The sequence below is a fragment of the Dermacentor silvarum genome, chromosome 1, assembly GCF_013339745.2.
Source record: "Dermacentor silvarum isolate Dsil-2018 chromosome 1, BIME_Dsil_1.4, whole genome shotgun sequence".
Taxonomy (NCBI): Eukaryota; Metazoa; Arthropoda; class Arachnida; order Ixodida; family Ixodidae; genus Dermacentor; species Dermacentor silvarum.
In genome coordinates this window covers 302,902,491-302,928,094 of record NC_051154.1, presented here as the reverse complement: position 1 = coordinate 302,928,094, position 25,604 = coordinate 302,902,491, and the positions used below count along the sequence as shown (strand labels likewise).

The window sequence follows — 25,604 nt, the reverse complement described above, 5'->3', positions numbered from 1 at the left end:
GCCTCCTTGCGAGCCCGCTTCCTCCCGCGAGTTTTCCCCCATACACTGTAAAGTACCATTAGATGGAAAAGCGGATACTATTTCGAATTTCTCACCCCCCTCTTCCCTTTTCTTCCTTTCCTTCCTTGCATCGCGCGAGCTTTCGGCAGAGGTCCGCTTACTAAATGGAGGCCTACGCCATCCTGTTTTTCTTTCTTTGATTTTTTCCCCTAGAATTTCGTGTCATCGGGGGAAATGTCTTAAAACTCCCTATTCCATTGTGTGACACCGTATAATTCTTAATTCTTCCGCGCCGACTGTATCGGTATGGCGGGCTCCAACTCGTCGATCTCGATCAATATACACATAATCCACTGACTGCCTTCTTTTCGGCCATGTCCGGCTTTTTTTTTTCTTTTTTTGCTGAAGAAGAAAATAAATAACGGTAACGGTCCACCTAATCGGTGCCACCAGCGTTCACAAAGGCGCGAAGCTGGCAGACAGCTGCTTTTACGCCGCTAGTACTTTATAGGGGCTCGATCGCCGATCAGCGGCGGAGTTGTTTGTGTGAAAAGCAGTGTAGGGATGTCGTACAACCATTATTATTACGAATTGAAAAAAGGAAAGAAAGAAAGAACAGTGTCACGCACGGTAAACATCTGCCTGAGAGCAAGCATTTTTCTCTCGTGCTCAATGCCGATATCAAATCGCTTATGTCACGGGGCACGGTCAACAGAGTCACGGGCTTGCATATACCTGGTTAGAAAATACTGGCAAGTACGCATTACAGTACATGTATTGTGATTTTATTGTTTGCTTCTGTCTTTCCTTCTTTGTTTCTTTCTGTATTTGCTACTAAAAGCGAGAGAGACGCTAGTACGCGTACCATGTCGTTTGTAGATATAAGTTTTTCGCTGCACGCTCCTCTCCGTGACCGTTTCAAGCAATGGGGGGACACGAATTCACGGGGAGCTCAGTGCCTTATTATGCGCTGTAGTAGACGTAAACCAAAAAAAAAAAAAAATACTGTTCTAAGTTGACAGGAGAGCTGTGTGCTAGAAAGCATTTTTTTTCTTGTTTTACACTTTACGCAGTGTCCTTGGCAAAGAACTAGGCTACCTTCGTACTAACACTAACAACTTTAAATACGGAGGTTACCGCTGGCCCGCTTAAGCTCGTATCTATCACGGGGATTAGATTTCTACGTGTGGCTTACACAGCGGCTCATTTGACATCGGTTCTTTCCCGTTTCGTTAACTAGAACAAACAACCGACGTTATATATATATATATATATATATATATATATATATCTGTGAGCCCCGTACTCCAACAAAAACGAGCTCAGCGTTCCGAGTTGACTGGCCTCGACACGAACGCGGCGCTGTTACGCTGTCATGTCTTTGTGTTACTTCGTGTTACTATTTTGTAGTCAACAAAGCTAAACAGGTTACGCGAATCTAGAGACGGCAGGCTCCGCAGGTAGATGACACTGCCCCGCCACTCGGCTTCCTGAATTCACTTTTGACCTGTCGCGGTCATAGATAAATGGTATCGATTCTTCGTTTCTATATCAGGCGAAACACAGAAGTGCTGATGGCAAAAGTGCTTTATAAGTTCAAGCCTCAAATGCAATCGCTTGGCGAGGTTCGACGGCTACAAGGAGCCAGTGGTATATGTAAAAGCAGAAATATTCGTGCAAGGTTGTTACAATAAATGCGCCCCCAGGTCACCGAACAGTTAAAGAACTCTTCAAAGGACCTTCAAAGGACCGAAAGCTGGCTCCTCGGAGGGTCCCTTCCGGCACAGTCAAGATGGCGAACGTCATGCTTCGACACAATTCGGGGCGGGAAACTGTGTGCGAAAAGATTTAAAGCCTCGTTTCCAACATGACATGGGTCTGGCTTGCGTGAAGATCGTGACAGGGAGCAGAGGTGTCAGGTGCCTCGATATCCGGACAGCACAACCCATCTGAAAAGCAGCAGGCAGCGCTCGTACAGACAGCAGGGGAAATTTTCCTATGGCAGTGATCTGTGCTTGAAGATCTGTAAAGCATTACAGCATCCAAGATGGATGGTGTAATGCTTCACGCCGGAGAGGTGCTCCGTTCTGACTTACACCATCCATCTTGGATGGTGTAAGTCACGCACTAAATGCTAAATGTGTCGCCACATGTATAAGCATATGATCATTACCCTGCAGCCTGATTTGTAGGAGCCAACCAGACAAAAAACTGAATCTTCACGGCGTTCATTCAAAAATATGGAGCCTCTCAGGCGCATAACTTTCGACTTAGGACTGAATTATGTTTTTTTTTAATTCAAGTGCAACAATTTGCGACTTTGAGAGACGCCGTACTTGACAGCTGCGGGCCAGCTCTGACCGACTGGCCGGTGGTTCTTTAAGGTGCGCGGAAAACTCGCCGCCTGAGTGCAGCTGAATTGAACTGCGGCCATCGCGCTCTGGAATTGATTCTGCGACATAGTAAGCAGCCGCAGGTGAAATGCCGTTGTACTTTCTGGCCAGATGCGGCGGGTTTTCGCCAAAGTTGCACAAAAAGTAGAATATTGCACTCAGCAGCAAACTGAACAGGAAGTATTTCTGTTACTGGTCCAGAAACGGGGGCACCTTTGTCGACCAAGTAAGCGTTTATTTTCTTAAATTGGTAGAGCCAGTTTCTGAGCGAGTGACCATATCTGGTATAGCTTCACGCCGGAGAGGTGCTCCGTTCTTTATATAAGGAAGTATATATATATACAACGAAGTACCTGTACAGATGGAACTGAATGCGATAATAACATGCCAGGGCGCCGTACCTTATACGCCGTGCCTTTTCCCATAGTTTTCTTTCTCTTCGGTCTCACACTTCTTAACGGAGACAAGGAAACAACGACGAAACGCATCAGGAGTTTGAACCGCCGAGAGTGCCGCCTTTATCTGCACGCGGCCCGACCGAGCACAATAAGCGCTGCCGCGAATCGAGAGCAAAGACGAGGGCCGCTAGATCGCTGCCCGCGGTTCTGGCCGGCAGCCGCTGGTCTAACGACCGCGCTGTTCGCACCGCGCAGGACCAAAGCCCCTCTCAGAGGCGACGCTTTTTTCGCGCGGAACGAAAGGGGAGCGACGCCTCGCGCTCGGCGACGGCGCCGTACACCTGGCGTTCCCCATCGCGCACATTCCTTTTTTTCTCCCGCCCTTATCGCAAGAATGAGGGCCCCGCTGGTCTTATCCCGGGAACCCGACAAAAGGAGCGCCCATTCGTCGAGAAGGCGGCTCTCGCCGCCGCGATCTCGCTCACTCGTCCGCCTGCTCGCCTGGCCGACCGGCGGTCCGCTTGCGCGCTGTGCGCAGCAGAGACAAGCTTCCATTCTTCAGGGGCGGCCATGCGCCCATGTTTTTTTGCAGGGCGTTCTTCCTCGATCCCTTTTATATACATATATATTCCTCCGCCTCCTCCTTTAGCGGCCGCCGCGAGCCCGCGCGCGTTCCTTACTCGGCCAGTCTTTTCTGGCTGGGCCCGGATGTCCGCCTAGTATACTACCTGCCTAGTTGAAGGCAGCGATGAGTATTGATCGCCCTCGCAATCTGCGCTCCTCCCCCCCCCCCCCTCCCAACCTTGTGGTACCTGCTCCAGGAACGGCTCTCTTCCACGCTCATCTCTTTATCGAAGCCTGCTCGATGGGATTCGTAAAACTTTGGCCCGGGGTGATTACGTGTCAGGGAGACTTTGTGCCTCGCTTTTGCGCTTGCTGCTTTTCGTCCTTCCATGCTAGCTGCCCCCCCCCCCCCCCTCTCCGTTCACCTACCCAATATCTCCTCCGCAGGCTGGTCTAAACTCGAGAGAGGTCCCGACCGGGTTTCTTTCTTTCTGTACGGCTGGCTAGGCAAGGGAAGCAAGATTGAAATGCATGGGACGCAGATTGAAGTCGGCCGCGGTGACATAACTCACGAGATGGAGCTGTCGCGGTGCCTCGCACGAAGGCGGAGGGGGGGGGGGGGGGCAATGAGTGTCCACCGACCTGGAAGGAGAGCGTACGTTCTAGAGGAGAGGGAGGTCGTCATCCGCGCGGTGATGTATGCATGAAGTCATTTGCAGAAGCCAACTTCCCTGAGAATATTCCATTATGCGACGGATACGTACAGGTGATTTTTCTTACTGCCGAATGAAATTCTTCACTGATATTCTGCCCGAAGTCATTATTTTCTTTGATTATCTGTCTGTAATCAGGCAGCGCCGAAAGAAACGCACATCTGTGTGCCATAATTTCCCCTATCACACTTTCAAATAAAACGCGGTAGTATGCACGTCCTGCGGGCGACCTTCTTCCTCTGCTACGACTCACGGGCTGAATGAAAAATTTATACCCCTTGTGGGTACATCGCAGAATCATGCCAGATGAAATGTGAACGCAGGTGCTCCAATGAGCACTTTTTAACTGAGTGAAACACGACGAGTTCTTGGCTTGAGTCAACACCTTATACTCTTGGTGTAACGAAAAAGAAAACAAAAAATAACATAAAACGGATATAATCATTAACCATGAACACGAATGAGGTATAACAAAACACCGGGAAGTGAGGACACAGATGTGAGCTTACGTACATGGTTGTAGTATTATTGTGTGCTTCAGAAGGACTCAAATGGAAAGAAAGCAGACTAAGCAGAAGGCAAAATGCAGTGGATGGAATAGGCTCTGGTATTACTATTTGAATTATTTAAAAGTGCGCAAGAGAAAGACAAAATGTGCCTCCGCGACAGTTGGCCCGCAGAAAATACTGAACGGCGTGTGCAAACTACCGTGCCTCCTAAACATCTGTGCACAAAACCAACTACGTACAAAACGACAATGGTGTGATTTATTGCGCTCATTTCTACAGCTGAACTCTAACTCCATAGTTGTTAGCAACGCCCGTTTCTTGCGCTCTTTTTCTTATAGTTCCTCGTCAACTTGGTTTTCTTTCTGTTCCTGGGCTTTACGTAATGGCGAGATATTTCGCAACACTAGTGTGCTTGTACCAGGGTGCGCGCGAGGAGGATTTGCACTTTGTAATGATCGCTTTCTGCAACACAACTCCCAGCACGCGCCGATTGGTGGGTCCATCGGAAACAGACGGGAAATTTGGAGGCAGGCGCACATCCCCAAAAGTCCATATCTTCGTCTCGTACATTTGGAGAACATTCACAGAATGAAGTCAGGATAATGTGAGGCCTGAAGAGTTGAAAATATTGAAAACACTTATACAGAAAGTGAGATCAGAAAAGAATTTCGGCAGAAACCGTCCCACGATGACTCTCGACGGTAGTGCGATTAGCACTGAAGCAATGTAGCGGCACAACATACTGCCACGTACCGCCGAGGCGCGTCACGTATGAGGCGTGTGCTGCAGCGGGACTCCTCTCTCACACTTCCCTCTAGACACGCTGCGACCTCTAGCAGCGCCTCCGCGAAGCTCGCGCGTGGCCTCCGAAACACGTGGCATACTGGCACGTGCGAGCGCTGACAAACGAGGCGTGTACCTCTCTCGCGCTTTCCTCTGGACACGCTGTGCCACCTGGCAGCGCTGCCGAGAAGTGTACGCGTGGACTCCGAAATGCGTGGCGCGCCGGTGCGTGGGAAGGCTCGGAATTGTTCACTCGTTGGCCGCATACCCTGTGGCACGTGCCTACATTGACCCAAGTTGGCGAGGAAGAGGTTCATTGAAGAGCGACGCATACCCAGTGCACTCGTGGCGCAGCTCGCTAAAGCTTTGGTGTAAAAGAGGTTCGTTGACCACATAGTCAGTGTATTGTTGACTCATCTGGCTAAAAGCGTCGGGTTGCCGCGCTCGCGGAACACGTGTGAGGTGGGTTCGATTCCGACCAGCACGCGTAAAATTTTAAGGGTTTTCTTTTTTTATTGAAGTGATCGGGGGAAACGGGTAGATGCACACCTGTCGCAGATGTGTACCCAGATGTGCATTATCGTAAAGTGAAGCAACCGCATACAGTCAAACTATCGCAGCTATGTGTTTCTTGTCTTATACTTGCATCTGTGTTTGCACGCCTACCTGTCCGTACCATGAACACCTGCGAATTGACTCAATTTACAGTCGTTTTATCGTCCGTAGTGAGCGCTGAAGAATAACGTCCAATTATTGATAAGAAGCACAAACAGTTTTCCCCTCAAACGCTTCCAACATCAGGTTTCTCGCAGTGGTAATAACGCCCTCCGCCGCGGTGGCTTAGCGGCTATGGTGTTGCGCTACTAAGCACGAGGTCGCGGGATCAAATCCCGGCCGCCGCGGCGGCATTTTAATGGGGGCGAAATGCAAAACCGCTCATGTCCCGTGCATTGGGGGCGCATTAAAGACGCACTGGGGGTCAAAAGTAATCCCGAGTCCAATAATATGGCGTGCCTCATAATCAAATGTTGGTTTAGGCACGTAAAATCCCGGAATTCAATAAGACCGAAAGTAACCGATAAAGAATGATGCCGTAGTATTGATAAGGATTGCACAAGCTTGCACCCTAAACGCTTCCAATGATGTCAGGCTTTTTCGCAATGAGTGTAAGGCTGAAAGTGACAGCTAGCGAATAACGTTCGAGTATTCATAAGATCACTGACACTTTTCACCTTTCAGCCGCTTTCAGTTACGTGACACTTTCTTGCAACAGGTCTAAGGCCAAAAGTGACAGCTGAATAATTATGTCAGGGTATTGATAAGGTTCTTGGACACTTTCCACCCTTATACGCTTCCAGCAACGTCATGCTTTCATGCAACGGTGCTAGGACCAAAGGAGACAGCTAAAGAATGATGTCCGAGTATCGATATTGATTACTGACTGTTTTCAAATAATGCGCCTTCAAATAATGTCAGGCTTTCCCTTAACCGGACTAAGACCAAGACTGACTGTTAAAGAATAATGTCCGAATATTAATAAGAACTGCAGAAAGATTTCACCCTTAACCATCTGTGACTGTCTGTGTTAAGGATCACAACAATTATCACGCTTAAACCCGGCCTTCGAACAACACCAAGCTTTCTCGCAGCGGCAATAATGCCGAAAGTGACAGTTAAGGAAAACTTGCTGAGTATTGATTAGGACCACTGACAGTTCCGCATTCTTCAAAGCTTCGAATAATCTCAAGCCTTCTCACAACAGATATAAGGCTTAAAGTGAGAGCTAAAGAAATATTTTCGAGTGTTGATAAGGATCACTCACACTTTTCAGCTTTGAACGCTTCCAACAACGTCAGGTTTTAACGCAGCGAGAAAAAGGCCGTAGCTTCGCTCTGCTTGCTGCGCGAGGTGAGCTCTGTCTTGTGGCACTCGTGGCGTCTGTTTTGCGTTTCTTGTCTTCCCTGTGCTGCTGTCCTTACTATGTCGAACCAACTAGCCCATCAACTCGCGCTCAATAAGCTCTGTCGCATGCTCCTCTTGAAACAGATGTCCCATTCACTGCCACGTTCTCTGGTGCGCCAGCAGAGACGAGAGCAAGCTCTCGTGCCCTACGCCGGAAGATTTCTCGAAAGCCGAGTGGCGCTAAGAGGTCTCGGAAACGTTCGCGACCAGTGCGCGGGCGTGATGTTGGCGTGCTTCTATGTCGCCGATGGCAGCGCGCCGCCGCGTCGCGTCCTCTAAGGCAGCCAGAGTTGGTGGTTTTTTGTGGCAGCGAGCGGGCAGTCTTGCGCGGTCTCCTCGGCTGGACGCTGACAAGGGCCCGTGCTGTCCCCTCCCAGGGCCAGGCGGACGCCTTCCGGTCGGAGGGGACTCCGGCGTACCTGTCCGCCTACGTGCCGTCCAAGACGAAGCCCCCACCGCCGCTCGCGGAGGACGTGTTCTACGGGACGCCGCCGCTCAAATACACCTACGCTTGGGTGCGTGCTGGCCCCATCCATTGGCTTCCTCTTACCCTCGCCTGACCCAGCCCGGCTGCCCGTGCGTCACATTTGTCCCTCACTATGCGTGCTATCCCCTGAGAGACAGCGAGATAGAGCCTGTGCAACGAGACGCTAAGCAGCCTTCGAAACGCACTGTTTGAGCAGGCGCAAAGCAATCGGTTCATTTAAGGAGACCAGAGACACGCCACTACTGTGAGGATGTCGTGTGAAAGGAATGAGTGTAGCATTACCCCACATACACCGCAAACGTCGCGGGGGCTCTCCGCGTCCCAGCTTGTATTTCCTTTTCTTCCTATCATGCGTCCCTAAGAATAACATCCTCATATTTTGATTATGTGATATAATAACCGCAAAGGACTGTGGTTGTAGACATGTCTCGTTCGTACGCGTACCTAGCGTTGGCGTTCGCTTTGGAAGTACAGGACCTGTCGTTGGAAGCTGTTCTCTTTGAAAGCGTAGCGGCGAATTAAGTTTTTTTAAACCGGCAATCTATCCATTAAAACACATGCCGTACCTCCTAGCATATGATTTCCGGCGCGTACGAGGGGCGCGCCAGGAGTATCCAAATTATAGAAGTCACGCGAACTGAATGCACCGTCTGCGAGCGTATCAGGGGACATTCTAATGGTAACAGCAAGAAACGTTACCCACTGCCGCGACCACAGTTCACGCAAGCACGTTGGGTGGGTGCGAGGGCGCTTATAGAAAGTAACGAATACGTAATTCAGTAAGATGACACTCCCGACCATCAGCTATGGGTATGTTGTGTTTCGCATGTTCCTTGACGTGCTAAGGAAGCCTTCGAGTCTTCGCGGTCAAAAAATCAGCTGAAAACAATAGTCTTCGCTCGTTCGAAAATCATGTTGACTTTACGATCATTTTAGTGAGTTCAGTTGTTGAAAGAAGATTTCAGAACCCCGAAACCACGAGAAGAGCTGAAACCATCCCGGCTTATACTGCGTCTCATCAATTCTGCGAAGTGCCATGGTAGCTTCGGCTCACGTGAGCCAGTTAGGCACAAGGACTGCATGCCAGTCTCGGGGAAGGAAAAAATTGTTCTTGCCTATTTGTCTCATTCACCTTTAATCCTTTCGTTATCCATCCATTCAAATTCATACTCAATTCGACCTGTATATGATTTGCAAAAACGCGTAAGCTTGTATCGTTCTGGAAGGCTTACACAAACTTCTTTGAGCGTGCGGCTCTGTATCTCTAACAAAACTTTATGGAACACAAAGTTAAATATTCGCCACTGTCTGTGTCTCGAGCTGCTCGCGGCGGTGACTCAGTGGCTATGAAATTGTGCTGTTGAGCGCAAGGTCGCTGGTTCGATTACCTTCTACGGCAGCCACATTCCAAAAAGGGTGGAAAGAAAAAAAAAACGCGGTCGAGTGTCGAGCTTTGTATGTACCTTAAAAAGCCCAGCGAGGTCAAAATTATCCAGCAGCACTCTACTACGACGTCCCTCAGCCCCTGCATTCATCTGAGACATTAAAATAAATAAATTTAGAAAATGCTGGCTCTCCCGTAATCGAGAGTAGATGTAAGCATGACATGGCTACCGGAAAAGCAGATCAGTTGGGGATGATACCAGCCATGATGTTAAAATGGATGTGCATGTTCGCAACAGCACACCCCCTTACACCACACCGCACCACGCCATACTGTGCACTGGTCCATAAGGACGCAATTTTTCCTGTCACCGACAGAACCTCATTGCAAGTCTCGTCTCGGCCAAAACAGCCATATCCGGCATGCCGCACGCTGCTAGCTTGGTCACGCAGTGTGGCGCCATCTCTCGAGCCGGCGCAAAACCCACACCGCGGAACTCACGGACCGCTGGCATTGAAAAAAGCACAGGCAACCCTGTCTCACCGCCAAAAGATGACAACCAAGTGAATAATGCCCTGTACCAGCCTTTTGAACGTCGCTATTGGAAATGACAAATAAAACTTCAGCGTACTAGAAGTTACAGCTTGAATGACATTGTGAACAAACATTAGGAAGAACTCGGAAGCAATATTTATTGTAACTTGTTTGGGCAGTAACTACTAGCTCATGTAATGCGGTCCTGTACAAAGGGTTGGCGGCCAGAGAGCGCATTTTCTTAACTTTTGACTGGTTGCCCGGATAATCTCGTTTTGTTCTCGCAACGATGCCAGGATGTTCTCGTTTGAGTGCCCGGATAATGGCTTTGGCAATTGGCTCAAGGTACTTGAAGGTCGCCGACAACGGGAGCTAAGAGCATTTCATGCTTAATAAAGCTCTGCCCATGGGTGGAAAAGCTTTCGTTGGTTGCGCTTAAAGAAATAGATTTTGAAAAATATCGACTATAGCTTATTTTACGGGATTTACATTAGCAAAATGGTAAAAATACAGTGAACTGGCTACATATTTTTCTATATTTTTCTTTATTACAAATAAATATCTGCATCGCTGCTAGCCTAGGAAGCAGCAGTCCAACGTCTCCCGTTCGAATCCATGTTCGAATTACTTTAGCAATGTATAGGCTTTCCATCGAGCTCAGGACGAGAAATAAAAAAAAGAACAAAAACTTTTGAACGAGACAAAACCCTTGCGCCTTCGATAATATTGTTTAATTCGCATGTTTATTTACTAAACGTTATTTCGCTTCTTTCGTTCGCTCGTCATTGGCAAAAACATAAGGGAACGCAGAAACTATATTCGAGCGTGCATGCGTGAGCGCACATTCCTTAGGTGTAGCTGATGTGCTGCTCGCTGCCACCACAGCGGAGTTGTACTGTTCTTTGCGCGTAATGTCGGTGCGAGAATTCCGTCAAAGCCATATGCGGTTCTGCATGATACACTAAACATCGTGCACTAATCTTTATGCTTTAACAGTTGCCTAAAATAGGAAAGTATTTGTTGTTATTATTACAGCGAAGCTGTGTATGGCTAGGATCCCAGAATTTCTTCGAGGCGTAACGTCGACAGAAAACTATCATCATCAATGGCTAATACCCCCAAATGCAATAGTTCATACCCCCGTAAGACAGAGGCTACAATCACTGAGCAAAGTGAAGCAAACAGTACATAAATTCTTTGGAATCACGCATGCAACATACCGAACAGCATACGTTTCAATTAAGAACAAACTCAAAACAAGGATCCAACCGCATAATTGATGATAAGGCGCTGCTGTGCCTACAAGCAATGCGAAGTACGTAACTCTCCCCGCATAGTTTTCCCGGTAAAGATTACTGTTGCGCAAGCTGCCGTGGCGACGGCAGCTTGACTCTAGCATACCAAGCAGCGAGGGACGTAACTACACTTTCGTACGCAAAAGAAGAGCCCGCCTAGCAACTGATTTGTGTTGTGACACTGCTATGGGAAGGCCACGCATAGTGAGGACTCCTGAAGAGCAGCGTGGATACGAGGCGGGGCGAATGTCTCTTCTCTCTGGTCCACTCTTTGTCGGTGCACGAAGTAGCGGCGCAAGCCAAGTGGCAGGCCGTCGAAACGTCTTAGGCCAATAATTAGGTAAAGTGCATGTGAATGTCTCCGCGTGAATAATTTCAGCCTACGTTGCAATGGGCAATCGTTCTAGTTGTCGTTTACAGCTGCGCTGTCCAACAACCTTCACAGCGTGGATTGGAGACCGTTTTTTTTTTTTTGTTGCTTTCGTCTCTCTCCGCCGTTAACTGCATCCCCAGCGATGGGCCTTGCGAGAATGCTAAACGGATGAGCCTCTTGCACGATCGTGTATCGCGCCAACATTAAAGTCACGCAAGAGGACCGCCGCGCGAGCTAGCTGCATGGCGCGCCGAGCAGCGAAAAGCAACGTGTCGGCGGGCGCCGGGCGGGCCATTTGCGTGCGCTTCTCATTAACTAATGCTAATTACCTCGTTAGCCGCCCAAACCATTGTCGCACTGAATTGAGCTGCCGCATTTTGAAGTTACCTCTTCCCCGTCGCCTGCGCCGTCGCTCTCTCATCATCTTCTGGCGTTGGCAAGATGGGGACAAAGCTGACGTCATGGCCTCTTTGTCTAAAGTCTGTCTCGTCTGACCGCATCCGTCCCCCCCTCGCCCTCTTTGCTTTTATCCGTCATCTATCTCTCCCCTCTCTTTCCCTTTACCCGTGATCTATCTCCTACCCCCTCCCTTTCCTTTTCCCTCTTATGCGGCTCCGGTGGGTTTCGGATAGTCATTAGGGAAGCCGCGGCAACAGCGGCACTACACTGTACGAAAAATGAAGGGGGGCGGCTGACGCATGCACGCCGGCATGAGTTTTCCCCAGCGACCCACAACGCGCACACCAATGTTGGAACGATGCTCGTTTGTATTCTGAAGGGCAAGTATATCACAGGCGTAATCCGCTGTCGCCACTCGTTCTATCTCTACGCATCATCATCTCTTTTTCTACGCCTTTCTTGTGGTGCCTGGCTTTCACAAGCACATGACGTTCTCAGGCACACGTCGACGCATCGGCGATAGCGTCTGCGAGAAATGAGGCACAGCCTATGCCGGACCGTGAGTTGCGTAAGCACTACGTCGTCTCGTAGTTCAGCAGCAACCAGCTCGGCGAGGCTTCATGTAGCACCTTGGAATTTTTGAACTTTCACTTTACCCAGTCGGGCAGGAGGGGGTTCATGTGTCTTAAGCAACTTGCGTCACTAAAGCTTTAACGATGTAAACCTTGCCAAAATTACGTCACTTTCGTCTCTTGCTCAGTTGCGAGAAATTGTGCTACATATTGTCTTAATACAATTTGAGTGTCCTTTGGTACCTGACAAAGAAAAAAATACAGGAGAGAAAGAAAAAAAGAAAAAAGAAAGAAATAGGAAAAAAACACGTAAGTGCTCAAGAGGAAGCTTGAGCTCCGGAGTTCATATCTAAATACATGGGAAGGGAGAAATCGTTTTGCTCGGCATCCACTGCACCGAATTTCGTGAGGTGTGCTCCATTTAAAATAAATGGTCTAGTGTCTGTAAATCTAGCGTCTGTAGGAAGCAGCTTTTTTATTTAGGCTGCCAATTGTTCTTACAAAATTGCAAACCTGAAGGAAGCTCACGTGACAAGCTTTGAAATCTGTAAGTCGGTAATTAATAACGATAAAACAATCATCTACACTGCACCTATTAGGACATCCAAAACCAACAAAATTGGTGTAATATACAGCACTCTGACATATACTACTAAATTTTGAATTGGAGTTTTTCAAAATTCTCGTAAACGTTGAAACATTTTCATGCAAGCTTTAAAATTATAATATCACCATTGTCCAGTTTAGATGCTCTAACGTTCTTTCTTACGAAACTGCGAAATCTCTTTTGACTGATTTTTTACTGATTTGTAAATATAGCGCTACGTGTTTTCTTTAAACCTTAATAATTTTCGACAATTCTTGAAAAAAAGTATGAGGTCCTAAAACATAATTTCGCTTCCTAAAGTTGCTCAAACTTACTTTCTCTCTCAAATGCTGTAAATTTAATAGAAATCAGTCCGCTGGCTGTCTCATGAGAGCTTTTTCTGCGTTTTCTAAGTGCAGAAATGGCAAAAATCGAAGTTGGCGCCGAGGTGACGCTTCCTCTTAATCTAAGGCTTTCAATAGAACACTCCTGGCCATAAGTTTCTTAATGAACGCCTTTGAAGTTGTTCTAGTATGATCGAATCGCGGAGAAATTTTCCATATCGAGAAAAATCAGACATACGACGGAAGACGGGAAATATGCATTTGGCTAGGGCATCTATTTTTATTTCTCAGTTCAAAAACTGTGATTTGACCTTTTCTTGAAATGTGGAGTGTCGACAATAGCAGCCATAGTTGCTTCTGCATCCAAGTTAATCCAATCCGTGTAAATTTCCAAAGAGGCCTTGCATCTGCATAACGCGTATTATAGCCTGTCGATCACTGGTCGTGCCCCTAACGCCTGCTGTTGTCCCTAAGCCGAACTTTGGCAGGAGTTGCTTCACTAGTAAAAAAGTCTTGAAGGACTTTGCTAAAACTAAGGGGTTATTTTCTTAACAAAAAAAAAAAAAACGGAGTTAGCTCTAACCGAAAGGTGCTGCAAGGTAAATACCTGGTAGCGAAGCTTCCATAGAAGCCCATACGTTCAAAACATGGCGGTTCATCTGCGATTCATGGGGCTTAGCGCCATCTGTGTGTGGAGGGAACACTTTCGGCGGTAGAAAAAATAATTTGACGTCATATCCGTTAAAAACAGAAGTGACGTCATTGTGTTCTCAAAGGCGCGAAATTTGTTTCCGAAGGCCTGCCATTAGAGCAGTATATTCAAATGCCCCGCCATTCGACGTGATGAGCGTTTCGAGCTTTCAGCGCGGAAACCGATGCAAGAAAAGTTCAGCCATACGGGTGTCGAAATCGCATCGCTGCATGGAACATACTTTCTTTGGAGGCCGACGAACGTTTTGGGAGTAGAGTGCTCGTCCTTTCGTCGGACGCCAAGCCCGTCGGCCAGCGCTGCCCACGAAAACAACTTAAGTAAACAACTATCTGGTGGTCGTAACTCACCACGTTTGACTGAACAGCTTAAGAAACAATGAAACTACCCGCGTCACCAAATTCAGACAAACGTCGACAAGTAAAGCAACGCAACATGTGAGGGGGGAATGAAATTTACGAGCGCCTTTCTGTCCACTTCAAGAGCTGCATTGCATTACAAGTAATAGCGGCGTCAACGCCCGCCGCTATCGGTGGGCGCTCTTACGGTGGGCGCTGAAAAAAGGTATTTATTGATAATGATCAAGTAAAATAGAGTTGTTCTTTTTTCGCCATGCGTATATAAAATTAATTAGGAATTTTATTTTCGTTGAATGAATCTGACTGTGTCTCGCTTTATTGAAAAAAACGCCTTTTTCTTTCCCAATGTTTGTTCCCTCCAAACATAGTCGTGCTTCAATCGCTGCTCCCATAACCACCCTTGCTGATGTCGGTGACAATTCGTTCTGAACCGCTTTTCGCCCGAAGCTTCACGACCATTTGGATCGACCTTGGGTGCTGTCTTTAAATCTACTTCACCAGCGTAACGAAGAAAAGTTTCCGGGTCTTCAGGAGTGTAGAATACCACGTTGTTAATTAATCCTACGGGACATGCTGTCATCTATTGGTAGGTAGTGAAAGAGCTGTATTGAGTAAAAATTGCGAAATGTAATAAATTGACCAGTACTACTTTAGCCTAATTGGCTAATTTACCGATTTTATAGTGTGCCCAAACCGGCGAATGAAAGTGCGCGCGCGATCGACTGGTGACGAAGAGGCAACTCGCGACCACCGATGTTCACCTAGACAAGCGTCACGTGCGATCGAGTCACCATCCGGAAGGGTCTCGTTCTCAATGAAGATTCTCGGGATCGCGGGGCTTGCTCACGGGTGCTGGCGCCTGCTTTCGCCCCCTTCGATTTTGCGTCTTCGTGGGCAAACAGCTGGAAAGGAAAGATAGAACACCCGCACAGCCGTGCCTATACTCACGTCTCATTTGCCTGGGTGAAGCAGAAACTTGTGACCGCCATACAACGCTAACGAGTCTGCGTCCGCTATTAATTAATAGGCCTGTCGTTTGTTTATCTTCACTTCTATACCATTCCCTGGATCATGCACACCGCGTATCTTGATGACGACCTTGTGACTTCCCCGATTTTGTGCCGTGGAGGTAAGATGTTTCGCAGCACGCAGCATGGGGCAGGAAAAAAAAAAAAGTGGCAGTGACGAGGTGCCTCTGTTCGGCGGAAATCGCACGTAAAATAAGCATTTGCGTATTCCGCCAAACTTCTCTCAACTCACAGCAGGTTGGATCAGTAGCTCCCAAGTAACGTAGCTTAAATGTCGAGCAGCCATCTACTGACACTAAGCCGTCGTTTTTCTCTAAAGGTTCTGATAACCTTTATAAATATGACCAGTAAAGCACAAGATTTTTATAAACGTTCTTGGTAGCCTTTATAGAGGTTACCAAGAACGATAATTAGGAAAGTTACAAAGAATACAAAGGTGGCAGCTGTATACTGTTGCACGAAATAATGGCCACAGCCGAAATGGTTCCGATGTTATCGGTCATCTTAAGACAAAGTTACGTTTTCTTACAGCTCATTCGTTTGATGCAGTTGGTAAATGCCTCCACGTGACGTGTGAGTGCGCTGAAATCGTGTCACCTATATCAAGACGTTAAATTTCTGAGACTAACGTCACCGCGTAACTACGTGCATCACTAACAATAGATTAGGTAAATATACAAACACAGGGAACATGTGAAAGACTATGACTCTGGCATGGAAATAGATTGCCATCCACTCGAAAATAGTTACGAGGAGGAGGAGGAGGAAAGAGAAAATAGTTACGAAGCTACAAAGAAAGTTCATGCGGTTCCCTTGGAAACAGATTCGCAGTTGAAGAAAAATTCGCTCTGGTCCGTGGTTCGAACGCCACCGCCTTTCGGTGAGCAGTCGCTCTACTAAGAGAGCTAACAAGGAGGCTAAGAGATGTTAGGGCAAGAGCGAATTAATCCAGGACTCGAAGCGCAGGATAATTGAATGAGCAAATAAGTTCTGCGGAAGTCCGGTAGGTGGAGAAAGTTTCATGAAAAGGTTAAAAAAAATGTTTCTCTTTCGCGATACTCTCTCCATCTTGCGGAGAAAGAAAGAAACACTTTTTTTTTTCAGACGGAGAGCACGCGAATGTTTACTTTTATCGTTGCGTAGCCTACTCAGCACAAGATCAGTCATAAACTATTATCAAGAAGCCGGAAGCCCGTCTTGACAGTTGCACTCAATAGAGAAGCATGCACGGAGTTCATGTCCTTATCACAACGAGGCGTTCTCCAACTGAGGGTGAGTCTCACTGCGTTATGAAATGGCCTCCATGCAGATTCTATCCAAGGACTCGGTGACAGTAGCGGTGGATGCCGTGGTATACTACCGCATCAGTAACGCCACCATCGCCGTTTCCAACGTGGAGGACTACGGACATTCGACCCGACTCCTTGCTGCGACCACGCTCCGGAACGTGCTCGGCACCAAGAATCTGTCGGAGATCCTTTCCGAGAGGGAGTCTATTTCCCACGTTATGCAGGTATTGGGACCTGTACTTGAGCATGCATGTTATTTTTAGTGACACTATAAGGTAGATAGACCGCTGGCTTTTGACGGTGTTAAAAGTGAAACGAATGCCCTTTGCCGCTCCTTCTTTCAGGCAAGCTTAGACGAAGCCACTGACCCCTGGGGTGTAAAAGTGGAAAGAGTTGAAATGTACGTACTCTACACTACCTTTGTTGAACAACTTAGATCGGCAGTGTTTGTACCGGTTTGTGGGAATTGACTTCTTAGAATTTCTAATGGTACATTCGACTGGTTCCTACCGCGCTCAAGCTCGTTTTGCAGCGATGCGGATCTCTCTCGAGATGGGAGCCAGAAGAAGACTGTCCCAGCCGAACGTGCTAGCTGTTTCCAGGGCAATCGAAGTAGCCACATGATCGCGTTTCTTTCGGGTTTTTGTCGAGCTCCCAGGTCGAAGGCAAGAGCGTCTCCGAGCGCTCTGATCTGGCGCACGGCGCTCTGAATGAAACAAGCGAATGTGTTTCGAGCGCTCGATATCGAGCTGTCAAATGTAAACCGCGCCGCGAGAGCGCTATAGAGCGCTCGAAAGCGCCCAGTCTAATGTGCCATAAGTTTACCATTCACTTGGGAATCTGTGCATATGCTTTTCCTTCTGTAGGTTTCACGTGACGTAAAAAACAAACTCGTCAACACACCCAGCCCGTAGAGGTGCACTAGCACAAACATGTACATTTTCTCTTTTCTTCTTTTTTGAACAGTGACTTCTGAATACGGTAAATTATTGAGTGTCATGGTTCGCGAGGTAGTTGCTAATAAAAGTCTTGTAGGATTAAACTATAAGAACTTGCTAGCTGTGTGAGCTGGATGATGAAGGTGCTAACCCAGTTTCGACTTTAGTTATTCGTATCAACAGCAGTCCAGCCTATGCTATAGAGAACAAATCACAGACAAGCTCTATCGTCAATGAAAACTTGTGTATAACGCTTCTTCATTTTTTTCTCCTTGGCAATTATGATTTACTTTAGCGGAATTCCGACTACGCTCGAGTTAGTCTTTTCCTGTTGTTAATATTCGGCTGCTTAAACGATTTCATGAATTCTCACTTTGTGATACTTGTATTTTGCCTCGAGGATGCCTACATTCGAGAAAACGCGAAGCATCACTGACGGGTCAGAACGCCTCATGCAGCACCCCAAGTGTAATGATACTCTTTGGGCATGCGAACTACCAGAAGACGGTTAATAAGACGAGACGCCATACGTGAACCAATTACCGCCTTTAAGGGTATCTTGCGTCTATCGAAAGCATCACATGCAGGCACCAAAGATAAACAATGATGCGCAGCAGGCCTGCAGCAAGGCGCAGAAACTAGATTTTCTTTATTTCTTTTGGACGGAACATGAGAACTGAGCTCTGCGCAGCGGTGAAACTTTTGCTTCCAAATCTTGCATTGCAGTAAAGACGTACGACTGCCAGTGCAACTACAGAGAGCTATGGCCGCTGAAGCAGAAGCAGCACGAGAAGCTCGAGCCAAAGTAAGTGGCACGATATCATTTACATTCTATTTCGAAATAGCAAAATGTTTTCTACGTTTTACGCTTCAGCTTTTTCATCATTTCGGCCCTTTATGGTTTTTTTTTCATCCCTTGAAAGGCCACGTCCGTATGTGCAAGCCGCTGCAAGATCGCATTGTCATGTGGGCCCATATTCACAAACATTATGCGGAACCAACGAACCAGAGGGAGCCTACGTGAAGCGATGCGTTCGTGAAGTGGTTAATGAAATGCTATGTAAATGAATTCGATGGTTACTGTTGTCTTTATTTTAACCAGATGCAGCGTGTAATATCATGCAATCTTCGTGCACCGTACAGGTCCCAACTGCATTGTCATGTGATGTTCTTGTTTACGAACTACACGAGCGACGCCGAAATAGAAACAGCACTTCGTGCGGATGCACAATGTAAGGTGTCGACGCAGGAATGTCAGGAGGAAGAAGGCGACGTTTGATTTTTGTCGAGGGAAGAATGATGAGGAGAAGTGTAGGCAGACAGAAGTGGCGACACATATGTACACTCAACCACGAAATATTACGGACCATGAAATATGAGAAAATGCTGAATATCTCCGCAGAGAGGGCGGAGGGTCTTCCAGTCCCTGCGTGGGAGTGGCCCGCGACTGCTACCAACTCCCCTTGAAAGGGAGCGTCCCAACGCAGTTCCTTAGGACCTGAATAAAAGTTCTTTGTCTGTCTGTCTGTCTCCGCAGCCTCACAGCGCTGCCTGGCATTTGCATTTCGGGCTTCGACTAGAATATGCTAACAACATTGTCGTATACAGTTTTACTGGGTACTGCTACAGGTTGCTCTGGAATTGAACGTTTTCTGAGATCCCGTGGTCCCTAATATTCTGTGGTTGACTATACTCGTACATACATTTAAGGCTTCGATGCCACTCCTGTCACAATGGCAGTGGCCCAAGAATGTGGGAGGCTACATATAAGAAATGTAAGGAAATCAACGGCGGCATTGAAAAATCGTGCGCTACAGTATTTCATTAAGAGATCTGTGTGCTTTAGCGATACCTATGAGCCGACATTATGCTTGCAGGTTTTGCGTAGTCATTTATAATACGAAAATGCATATTGGAGGCGCGCTCACTCGCAGTACATTGTCGGTCAACATGCAGTGATAATAAAGGTCTGCGCTAATATATATCCTCAAGCATGTGCTGTGACATACTGACCGACCGTCGGACGCAAAACCGTGGTCGACTAGGTAGAGAAAGCGTCGCGTAAAAAAGTTATTTCGCAAGATCATTTTGTAAGTACAGATGGCAGCCTATCGTCGTGTACGGCATGCTATTAGTAAAGGCGGCCTGCCAATCGCAAGCAGCACTTACGAACGAAAGGTTTTTGTGAATATGGCCCCTGTTTATTTCGTTGTAAGTGGAAGAGATGGACGCTCAGTTGGTCGTGCTAATTAACATGGCGTGTCTGTTGCTGTTCAAAACAAAATTGTTCCTCGCATATCGTCAGCTAAGGGCCGCAAACAGCACTGAGTACGTGCCGTCGTTTATTGATGTGGACGGCAATGAACAAATGATCCTCTGCGCGGCAGGATCTGTTTGGTCCACTATAATGTATTTGATATGCCACCGGCGTACTCAGGGGTTGCCGTCTTGTGATCGCAGGTTATTGCGGCCGAGGGAGAACAGCGAGCCTCACGGTCCCTGAAAGAAGCCGCCGAGGTGATAGCGGACACGCCGTCAGCTCTCCAGCTGCGGTACCTACAGACCTTGGCCTCCATCGCAGCGGAGAAGAATTCCACCATCGTGTTCCCCATCCCCATGGAGCTCTTTTCGGGCTTCATCAACAGCGCGAGCAGTCACGGCCACGGCGGCGGCGGAGGAGGAGCCGACGTCAAGAAAGACCTCGAGGCCTCCGCGTAGCAGAGGGCCCGCCAGTCCCGTTCCAACAGCCTGTTCTGGAGCGGGACGGGCCAGAGGCGGCTCTCGCTTATCCTGCCTCCGCCGCTGCGCCTGAGCGTACCCGGCAAATAAGAGAGCGTACCCGCGTCCGTGGTCTCGCGCCAGCAGTGCGTGCAACATCGTGGCTGAACGACACGGGAGAGAGGGCGAGAGCTGGGGCGGCGCACGTCCCTCCTTCACTTCCGAGGAAACGGCGTGTGAACTACGTAAGAGGGCAGGAAGGGAGCAGTCCGGGCTCTTCTTCCTGCACTGCCGCCCCAGCGAAAGGAAAACCGCCTCTTTCCCCTACCTGCAACAGAGTGTGTGTAGCGTCCTTTGAAGCGCCCTGGAAAAAAAAGAGAAATATGTCTTTTGTTTATTTTACGATGGCGTGTGAAGACAGGTTAGTAGGTGACATGGCTGCTATGGCTGCGTTTGTTGCGAGCTGTGCGCGCAGAAAGGCCCGACGTGTAAGCACTGCCGGCCTTTCTGCGTGAGCACGTTTTCCGCTGTGTGATCGTCTTGTTCGTTGTCACCGTGCGGACAAGTTCCGGTGCTGCACTGAATGCGTGCGAAAAGCAGCTCAATGTTCTACGTGTTGGGTGATGCCGGCCTTCGCGTTTCCCCCAGCCATATTAATGACTGGCAATAACGTGCACAATCTGGAGTTATGCTGACGTACGTCATAGCTGAGGGTTATCGCTGTGTAACCTAGTTCAAACATTTATTTTTTGCTGCAGCTTGGTACGTTAGGTCGGCCTTGGGATGTGCACACCCCGTATACCCGTGGTTCCAAATGGGCACTCGTTGGGTGCACTTCTTTTCCCATAGCTGCTGTGCCATGAGAGAATTGAGGGCGCTTCGAAGGACGCACAGTTCTGAAAGCTTTACATCCGTCTGTCACAAGCGTCCGCTGACGGCGCTTAAAAGCCACTTGCGAGGCGGGCGTATGCAAGGGCGTAGAACCTTACGGCGACGCAGCTTGCTGTGAAACCGTCTTAATCGCTGAGTGGCCCTCACACTCTGAAGAAGCCGCGCATGCCAAGGAAGGCGAAATCCACGATGAGGCACAGGCCAAACACAGGACAGCGGTACGCGGAACATAGAGGCGAACAGAGCAGGCACATGGACCAGAGAGACACACTCTGCGACTAACGCTATGCAGGAATGGACACGCGTCCACTGCAAGGCAGGCTAAGTCGGAAATAAAACCGAGGTAAAAAAGAGATACAGATATATATATATTGTACGTTCGGAGAGATGAGCACACAATTCCAGCAGTATTGCCTTACTTCATTTACCAATTTATTTCATTTACGATATGTAACCTAACGTGCTCCATTTGGCTCAGAAGGTGGAGAAAACATCTGAAGGCGTACTGCTTCGCAATATCTTATCTTTTCAGAGACACCAGTTTCTGATAAGCTTTAGTTGCATCTTGTTGCATGATGTGTTGCTTGCAAACGTTTTCTATTTGTTTGTCTATAACAAGGCGCACTTTCAAGAGGCATATCGAAAAGTTGGTACCCTGGAATGGGCCACCTAAATGTGAGGCTACTTAAAGCATCCCCAAACTTCACCGTGGGAACGTATTCAACCAGAAATTCAAGTTGGCTACTTGAGACAAACAATTCATTGGTACATTTAATTCGTGGCATGCTTGTGCGACTACAGACACGCTACAAGATTGCCGCATTCGCTTTATTAGCTCACAGTCGAATGGCAGCCTGATTGTAAATTATGATTGTGCGCCATGCCTGTGTCGGCGCCTGGAATTGCGTACGACACAAGCAAGTTGTCTTTTCTTGATGTGAAGCGACACTAGTTTGTCGGAACAAAACGAGGGCAAAATACGATCTTCAAGCGCATAATTCATAACTGGTTGTGAGAAAGTGGCGAAAAGAAACATGTTGCTTTCGCGCAAGTATCTTTCGCTTCCCGTGCCATGCATTGCGTTTTCCCGACAAAATTTTGGAAGGGAAGACGCGAGAGCAGCGCGTGCACCCCGTGAAGTCCAGCCATTTACTTTGGTATGGCGTTGATCATTCAATGTCTCTTTAACGTTCATTACCCTAATCACTGCCTCTTTGAAACTTTTAGCTTCCACAAAGGAAAGAGTCGAATGCACACTGCAGAAAAAGAAAGCGAAGCTGACTGTTAAACTTCTCTTTTAATATCCCACTTTATTTGTAGCTGTCGGAAGTGGATCCTTGGCAGCCCGATTGACAGACTTTGTAACCTAGCGGCGTGTCTGTCGATTACCTATACCGCGCATGCTCAGTTACCCACTCTGAGGGACATCTCTGCTAGACCATGCAAATGGGCCATACGTTATTCTCATATGCTTTCGTTATTTTACCTTCCACGGCAATACTATTGAAGCTTCAAGACAGAAGAAAACAAAACATCACAAATGCATGTAATAGAGAGTGAATCGTCCGAAAGAACCGGGTCACCTTAACTAATTCTTTCAGTACGGTCAGCTGCGTGGTATTCGTTTTCTATCACAAGTTCATCGCGGGTAATTATCGTTCCAGTATACCGGAGCCCTTGTTCGCGCCAAGGCTTCGTATAGCGTTGCAATTTGAGTCTTTCGGGTAGTGTCTAATCTTCTAGGCTTGCCCAGCTAGATTTTCTAAATGCGCGAGAGAAAACATAACGAGGGCCTTCAAGTGTCCTACCCAGCAGAAAATAGTCATGTCTGCTTACTTAATGATAGCGTACAATACAGTGTAGAAGAGCGCAGTTGTAAGCAGGGATAACAAATCATCTATCTCTGTGTGCATAGCGGCATTTCCTTTTGAAATTCATAATAATGCAAAACATTCACGTGGGTTGTGCAACCAGCAGGAATATATACATATATAGATGCGATATTACTTTCAGAGAAAGTCATATCTCTAGCTGCGACTTTCTTTTTTTTCTGTTATTACTTTCATGTTCTCTTTACCCAGATGGTGATCCGGGAACACTACGCGCGAAACGATACAATTTTGTCGGCAAACAGCGCTCTTCGCGACGTGGTACCGCGTGCAAGTTGCGCAGCCATGGAACGAAAATCACGAACATCTCTTTTTTCGCAACTACGAAAAATGTGCTCTGTACTATCAGTCGTCAACATAAATTCTACGATCATTCGTGGGCTTTTTTTTTTATTTCTTTTACTTCGACGTGTTGTGACGCCACTCCTCATCACTCTTTACTTGAGCGGTAAAATAATCAGGAGACAGACTCGCTTCCAACGCATTCATCGCATTGTCCGAGACCAATGCCTGACTGCCCTCAGCAGCATAGAGTTTGGTTCGCATGGCGTTTCATCCGCAGACGCGGCAATTCGAACGTCTCGCGCCTGCGCTTTACCCTTTGGACCGTGTCAGGCCCCCTTCGTTATACACACTTCGTCATTCAAACACTCTGGGCTTTGCAGGGCCAACGCGCCTGAAGCCTAATTGCCTTCGTCGAGGAACCAAAAACGCACGCGACTTCCAGGTTGGCGTGCGTCTCGATTTGGGCGAGAAATGGCGAGGCGTTCCAAGCCGAACCTGCGAAGGCCCGCAGGGCGGACATCCTTTCTCCTCGCGGCACATTAAGTTCTGCTGCACTAGACTCCAGTAACTCGCACTATACCACTATCGTCCATCCAATTTCTTGTTATCTCTTGTATCATATAGGCTTTGTGAAGAGAGATACACCTCCATAGTGACGCAGAGTTAAGCATCATAGATATAACTACGACATTCATATGAGATATTATAACTACGGTATATAAATATATATAATATAAATAATTGAGTGTTCTCTGCTGGGAAAATAAACCGGTGTGAAATTATGGGCTCCGTCTAGAGGTAGCAAGGGAGTCGTCTATATTTCAGTTCAAACACGACAGTTTTTTTTATTATTTGGGCGGGGGGGGGGGATATGAACTAGGAAACAAACAAAAGAAAATGTGGGCTTGCTTTCTTGTTCGGTAACCAGGGATAAATTTTGGGACGCTTAACTACGATTTTCAGTGTACATATACCTTGCGCTTGAAGTGTACATAATGTTTAAGGAGAACCAGACATTCACTCCAGTTCAGCTTTTTTGCTGATGTTCTTTTTTTTTCGTTTTTTCTGTCCACACAACTCCTGTGTGCATGTGAATACGAGGAAGCTTATATAGCGAGCGTAGCAGCTTGAAACCCGTTATTTAATGATTACTTCTTCGCAGCCACCCCTACATTGAGGTTGCTTAGCACACATGTATTATACAGTCCTGTTACCGTGTATTCCATTTCAATAAGAGGAATGCTATATGTTGTAAATACATATATATTTCAACCGTTTCCGATAACAAAAGAGTTATGCGGTATGAAACATACAAAACGCAAAAGCTCAATGTGATGCGACACTGTTGTGTGATTGTGCTTGTTAACGTTTTGCTCCTGCGTCATTCGTTGCGTCTTTGTTGCGTTCTGTTGTACTTTTTTTTGTCGCTGGTAGCCTTCACAAGGCTGATGCACGGTGTTGTTCGATGGCCTTTTCGTAATCGCAAGCTTACCTGTACCGCCAGTGCTTGTTCTGCCGCAGTGGGCGGAAATACCTTGGTTCAACACAACACCGCAGTTGTGAATGGTGTGGTGCAAAAAAATGCAAAAAATATAACGCAACATATTTCCGCAAGCTTTCAAGGTGAAGGCTGTTGCTCATATTTGTAGTGATGAAATGAAAAAAAAAGCATGCACGCACTCGCTATAGTTTGTGACTTGTTTGAGGTCTGCGATTGTCTGGTATTGCAATGTACTATGTCATGGTTATTGTTTTGTGTGCGTGTGTGTATCCGCGCGCGTGCGCAGAACCGCTTTAAGCTCCGCTTACTGACCGGTATATTGTGGTTTCTTACTAAAGATTACCCCTACTTGAGAGGAATCAAGGAAAATTCCTAATCATTAAATTTCCTTTAAATAGCAATGCGTTTTCCTGTTTGCTTTAATCATCCTGAGCGAGTGCTATCAAACATCGTGACAAAACGCAAATAATAGGCAAAAATAAGTTCAATATATGTCGCACGAATTACTTTTCCGCGTTACAATGATAAAGTGTTCCGTTATCCTGAAGCTACGACAAGTTCAGCCTTCGTAAATCTATCGCTACAACTCGTAGATGCAGCGTCACTAACCATGCCGCTAAACCCACATCGCTCCACAGAGATCCCGGACAGTGAATGACTAATTCACGCGCTGTTAAGTTTTAGCGCTGTAAAAACGTTAC

The 25,604-nt window shown here is 47.4% G+C and overlaps 1 protein-coding gene across 2 annotated transcripts in view; it reads left to right on the top strand.

Annotated features, from left to right (window-relative positions):
* LOC119437263 (band 7 protein AGAP004871) overlaps positions 1–24,235 on the top strand; it is a 183,035-nt gene extending 158,800 nt beyond the window's left edge. Inside the window, exons 5-9 of one of the 2 annotated variants that reach the window (XM_037704301.2) lie at positions 7,700–7,837; positions 16,702–16,905; positions 17,026–17,081; positions 18,346–18,424; positions 20,080–24,235. In XM_037704301.2, coding sequence (XP_037560229.1) covers positions 7,700–7,837; positions 16,702–16,905; positions 17,026–17,081; positions 18,346–18,424; positions 20,080–20,337 — 735 coding nt within the window. In that variant the 3' untranslated portion in view covers positions 20,338–24,235. The remainder of the gene's footprint in view (positions 1–7,699; positions 7,838–16,701; positions 16,906–17,025; positions 17,082–18,345; positions 18,425–20,079) is intronic. The other variant, XM_037704302.2, reaches the window with a different exon arrangement.
* The last annotated feature ends 1,369 nt before the right edge of the window (positions 24,236–25,604 follow it).